This window comes from Vigna radiata, chromosome 10 (genome assembly GCF_000741045.1).
Source record: "Vigna radiata var. radiata cultivar VC1973A chromosome 10, Vradiata_ver6, whole genome shotgun sequence".
Classification (NCBI taxonomy): domain Eukaryota; kingdom Viridiplantae; phylum Streptophyta; class Magnoliopsida; order Fabales; family Fabaceae; genus Vigna; species Vigna radiata.
Genome location: NC_028360.1, coordinates 2,520,943 through 2,527,034, shown reverse-complemented (window position 1 = coordinate 2,527,034; position 6,092 = coordinate 2,520,943). Strand labels below are relative to the sequence as shown.

The 6,092-nt window shown below is 32.2% G+C and overlaps 1 protein-coding gene across 1 annotated transcript; it reads right to left on the bottom strand.

Annotated features, from left to right (window-relative positions):
* Positions 1-881: 881 nt before the first annotated feature.
* Positions 882-4,395, bottom strand: LOC106776038 (probable 6-phosphogluconolactonase 4, chloroplastic). The gene is made up of 3 exons (XM_014663336.2): positions 4,129-4,395; positions 3,897-4,026; positions 882-1,629 (listed from the first exon to the last, which is right to left on the bottom strand). The coding sequence occupies exons 1-3, from the start codon at positions 4,284-4,286 to the stop codon at positions 1,165-1,167; spliced, it is 753 nt and encodes a 250-aa protein (XP_014518822.1). The 5' UTR covers positions 4,287-4,395; the 3' UTR covers positions 882-1,164.
* Positions 4,396-6,092: the final 1,697 nt, after the last annotated feature.

The following is a 6,092-nucleotide window of genomic DNA, read 5'->3' as shown; positions in this document are numbered from 1 at the left end:
AGTATCTATGGTTAAAACATCCCTTTCAATGATAAAGTCAAGAAGACAATTTAGTATTTGTCATGAGTAAATCCTTCGCTTATATAAAACTGAAATAATAAATAAATAAAACAATTATGAACTGTGAACTGAGTGTATCACTAAAAAGAACCAATAAATTAAATGGGTTGAGTTAAAACATAAAATCTAAAGTCCTAAATTCATGGGATTATCATATTTGATGAAATTATCCATTCTCTCTGTTGGGTTACTTAACTCAGGAATCAAACAATATAATGAGGTGTTGATGGGTTTGAGTGGGCCAACACTTTCACCACTGTCTATCTAATGTATGCAAAAGTTGTGGTAGCTTGGCACCTTGTCATGCTTCAGACAACAACTAACGACTAAAAAATAAAAAATGACAAGAGCTAAAAGAACTGAAAGAATTCGATTCAATGGCCCAGACAAGTTTACTCTCTAGAGTGATGGTTGGTGTATTTGCTCACAGGGTAGGGAAGCACCGAGGTTTATTGTGATGCTGACTTCTAGGCTGTCTTATTTTGCTTCTGAACATGCGTTTTTCCACATGAAGAAAAGCTTCCTTTAATCAAAGGGCCGTTTGCAGGAATATGCAAATAAAATCGTGTATCAGGTGCTAATTTATCATTGACTAGTTCTTTCTTACCTTCACTTTTCAGCCCAGTAATTCTTTCCATAATTCATATATCCTCACGCCTGTTGCAGCAAGCCGCGTCCTCATATACAAAATACAACACGCAAGGTAGTAAAAAGCTCCACGTGGAAGCACCAAGAACCGGGTAGGGGTCAACACATGATGGCACTGATTGTGGGAGAGGACAATAATAAAGAGCATTAATGTGAAGTGATTATTTGATTCATTTCAACGACAACGACAGAAAAGTGGCATTTAAATCGAATGAACACGTCCGTTGAGAGGGTGGGGTTGGTCCACATTATTGATTGGAAATTTGTGGAGAAGAAATGAGATATTTTGAAGCAACATAACTTAATATTCCCTTTATTGTCACCAATAACTAACGACCCGTCCAATGCTAACTGTCACTGGGAATAGGAAATCAACACTTCTCTAACACAAACTCAACATTGCAAAGTTCAAAATAACTAGCACAACATATAGATTAACTGGCTTAGCTGCTGCATCTACAGCTTTGAGGCTGCGTCTTTGTCTAAGAACCATTTCAACTCCCCTTCAGGGGAAACCAATGCAACAGGAAGCTTAACAGGATTTTCAGATTTTCCTAACGCGGAGTGAATTGCATCTGCTTCCTTCTTGCCAGTCACCACAAGCGCTGCGTAAGCAGAGGCATTGATCACTGGAAAGGTGAAAGTTATTCTCTCTGGGGGTGGTTTGGGGGAGTCCTTGATGAAGGTAACCCATCTTTTATTCTCCTGCACAAGAGGATGACCTGGGAACAAAGAAGCTACGTGGCCATCAGGGCCCATGCCCAGCAGCATGAGATCAAATTTTGGAAATCCACTGCTCGGTGATAAAGTAATCAAATTTTTATCGACCAATTCTCTGATACGTCTCTCATAGTCATCGGCTGCTTCCTCAGCTGAAAGAGTATCATTGATTGCATACACATTGCCCGGAGGAATTGGTACCTGCCACAAGAACCAAGATGGAAGTACCAACATGTTAGATTGACAACAAAATTATGCTGATGACGACCATACAATATTCAAAAGTATCAAAGTATGCAGAAAATATAATTCTCAATCTTGCAAAAATATATGAGGAACAGAAATAATAGAAGATGAACATCAATATTTTTATCGTGGAAAAATCCTCTCGATCTGAAAAATAAAAATTCACCAGCATCAAACTCCATTAAGATCAAATGAGTACAAGATAATCAAACTAAAAGTACAAACAACAACCTTCAACCACTCATTATATCAAAACAATAATACTCTCAAATATGAATAACAGAGAAAGAAAAACTTAAAATAGAGTAACAATGTGGAACTGATTTCACTAACCAAAGACTTCCAAAGAAGGATCCCAACAGTCAAAATGAAAAACCATATGCTATGAATCTTTTGTCACAATTTCATTCTGATCCAAAAGGTAAAACTATGTGAGAATCATGATTTTTACTGAGATGACTCCGTAAATATGTCAATCATTTTTCTCTCTCCTTTCTCTATTCTGAATACTCTCTTCTGGTCAAGAAGATCCTCTTCACTTAGGTTAAGTGAAACAGAATGACCTTAACTAATTCAAACTTTTTAGATACATAATTAAAAATCCAACCCAACAAAGACTAAGAAGCTAGACAACATAGTCTGGTCACGCAATCATCTTTAAAGAAGACTGGCGAGAACTATTATAGCTCATAACTTAAAATTGAAGGCAGATTTTTTTCCCTCTCTTGCGTCATCCCATAGGAATACGCTCAATAAACATGTCAAACTAACACCCTACCTAGCAGCATCCAACAAAGGGGATTCATCCACCTGATCATCCACAATTAAGTAATCTCTCTATGAAATGCTTGTAGCCTTGTACTCGTCTACTTAGTTTCCCGACTTCGTATATAATTTTAGTTTCCTACGATATTTTCGTAACATTCAGGTTTGGTATGAATTAGTTTAAAGGAATTGTTTGATCATCGGTTACACTTATTCAGAAATCAACTTTTGCTGGAAAAAATATATATTCATAAAGACGTGTGGAGACTAAAACTTAAGAAATATAATGAAAGAGACCACTTATGTGTAGCAATATAAGGACAAAAACCTAAGTTTTTCTATCTGACCCATTTGGTTGTACATGTAGGGTCTAAACGATTTACACTCTTTTTTAAAACACTCTCTACTTTAAGCTAAAATTGATTCAAAATCCAAAATTTTTGTGACCCATTTCTTACTCAGTGAATCTCTCTCATATTTTCCCAGATTTCAATATATTTTAAACGATAGTAAATAGCATGTTAGAAAATGTTTGTTACTAGTTTCCAGCCCTCCTCTTTGGTAGAATAGCAAAATATATGGTTAGGCCTCCTCCTAGTTCTCAATAAATTTTAACCTAGTGTACCGAATATTGCTACATGCTAGCGCTCTACTTTCTTAGAATAGTCAGTGACACGGTTAGGTTCCCCTATGCCGTAGCCTTCAACAAATTATATAACTAATTGCAAACACTATATAAGAAAGTGCATTACTGTGTGCAAGCACTCCCCTTTCTTAGATTAATGAAATACAACGGATAGACACCCCGACCAAATGGAATCAGACTCCAGGGCATATGGTTGCACCCAAAACTTTGTGTTTGTTTGGGATAGTTTGATTCTTTAGGATTTGTGGGTGGCTTAAGCAAAAATTTGTCCATATTTCATGTTGTATGCGATTCCAAAATGGGGTTCCTATCCTCTCACATGGACTGTTTTTTAACAATGGCTCGAATTCAACTTAAAGAGATACATAACCCTGAACTAACCTCCTTTTTTTTTATCAACATTAACACCACAACACTTTTTTTTAACAACATTTTGATATGATATTGAAGGGTTAATGTAATTTTTATTTTTTTCAATTAAATATCAGAAATAATGTTCATATAATAAGAATAAAAAACACTACTAGTAGATATTGTGAATTAATGTGGGCGTTGTGTGTAAGAGGATATTACAATACACTTGTAATATGATTGACTGAGATATATATGAATTCAAACAAAAACTGACGTGAGAGCAGCTTCTTGGAATTCCGAAGCCAAATTATATGCTTTTCCAAACTGGATATGACAATGGTTCCCCTATTTTGTCATCACAGTCTCCACAATTTGAGAACATGTTCGGCATAAACAAACAGCGCATATTCAAACTAAACAAACCATTTTCCAACACACACAACACAAGTAAATATACCTTGCAGAGAAACCCATCTAAAGCAAGCTTGTAATTACTATCTTCATGAGTCTTAGGCACGACCCTCTCATCCAGCCAAAACACTTGCCATTTGGACCATTCAATAGAATCAAGATATTCCGGCAGTTTCCTGAGACCCAAACACAAAACACACTCACATCAATCCAATTCAATTCAATCGAAACACCCTTTCGTTCAAAGTGAGAACATTTTTATATGAAAAGTAACCCACCGGAGATTATCGATCATAGAGCCACCAGACAAGCAAACGGTGAAAGCCCCCCTTTCCGAAGTGAATTTATTGGAGAGATCGGCAACGTATTTGGCCAGAGAGACGGCAAGATCCTCTCCTTCGAATACCTCGACGACAGCCTTGTTGGTCTCCGCCATGGACGTGAGATTGACGCTAATGGAAGGAAGAGAATGCGAATTGCAAAGTGTTTGATAAGTATAGAATGGGTACAGAGCATGTCACTCCTCTGTTGGTGGTCTTCTTATAGGCGCGAATCAAATGGAACACACTCCGAGACAAACCCTCTCTTCCATGCAACGTTTATGTTTTTTGGATAAATAATTACAAAATAAAATAAAAATACTACCACTTACAATTTAAAATATTAAATATCTTAGAAAACTTAGCTGTTAAATCCATGACGATTTCTATATTATATTTTTAATCATTTAGTTTTTATCCCCTATATTTTAGATGAGACCTTGGTTGGTGTTTTTAGTTTTAAAAATATTTAATTGAATCATTTACGTTTCATTTCATAGGTTTTTCTTTATGTTAAAACGATATTAAATTAATTTAAAAAAATAATTCATCTTAGATTAAATTATATCTCATTTTTAAAAATTAACTCGAACAAATATTCATTCTTTTCAAAAGAAAATCATATTTATATTACCTTATTACATATGTGTTCTTTAAAATACTCATTCTATTGATAAAAAATATTAGAAGAAAAATCATATTTGTATTACATTACAAATATATTTTTAAAAGAAATATTTCTAATAATAAAAAATTTAAACATTTATATTTCATACGTTTCTCTTGATGTTTAAGCGAGATTAAATAATTTAGATATAGAATTTTTCTCAAATTAAATTATACCTCATTTCCAAAGTTAATTCAAACAAACCTTCATTTTTTTTTCAAAAGAAACTCATGTTTATATTACTTTATTATATATGTGCTCTTTAAAGAAACTTGTTCTATTAATAAAAAACATTAAAAGAAAAATCATGTTTCCATTACATTACATATATTACAAATGTACTTTTAAAAGAAATCATTCCAATGATAAAAGATTTAAACATTTATATTGCATATGTTTCTCTTGATGTTTAAACGAGATTAAATTAATTTAGATATAGAATTTATCTCAAATTAAATTATATCTCATTTTCTAAAGTTAATTCGAACAAACCTTCATTTCTTTCCAAAAGAAAACCATGTTTATATTACGTTATTACATATGTGCTCTTGAAATAAACTTGTTTTATTAATAAATAATATTAAAAAAAATCATGTTTGCATTACATTACATATATTACATATGTACTTTTAAAAGAAATCTTTCAAATAATAAAATATTTAAACATTTACATTGCATACGTTTCTCTTGATGTTTAAACGAGATTAAATTAATTCAGATATAGAATTTATCTCAAATTAATTTATAACTCATTTTTCAAAGTTAATTCGAACAAACTTTCATTTCTTTCCAAAAGAAAGTCATGTTTATATTACTTTATTACATATGTGCTCTTTAAAGAAACTTGTTCTATTAATAAAAAATATTAAAAGAAAAATCATGTTTGCATTACATTACATATGTACTTTTAAAAGAAATCTTTCCAATAATAAAAGATTTAAACATTTACGTTGCATATGTTTCTATTGATGTTTAAACGAGATTAAATTAATTTAGATATAGAATTTATCTCAAATTAAATTATATCTCATTTTTCAAAGTTAATTCGAACAAACCTTCATTTCTTTCCAAAAGAAAATCATGTTTATGATACGTTATTACATATGTGCTCTTTAAAGAAACTTGTTCTATTAATAAAAAATATTAAAAGAAAATTCATGTTTGCATTACATTACATATATTACATATGTACTTTTAAAAGAAATATTTCCAATAATAAAAGATTTAAACATTTACGTTGCATACATTTCTTTTG

Excerpts from the sequence above, each read along its gene's own strand:
- LOC106776038 (XM_014663336.2), bottom strand. The coding sequence starts at position 4,286 with ATGGCGGAGACCAACAAGGCTGTCGTCGAGGTATTCGAAGGAGAGGAT. Across the intron at positions 4,027-4,128 it reads TCTATGATCGATAATCTCCG|GAAACTGCCGGAATATCTTG; the intron begins GTGGGTTACTTT and ends TTTGGGTCTCAG. Across the intron at positions 1,630-3,896 it reads TAGATGGGTTTCTCTGCAAG|GTACCAATTCCTCCGGGCAA; the intron begins GTATATTTACTT and ends TTCTTGTGGCAG.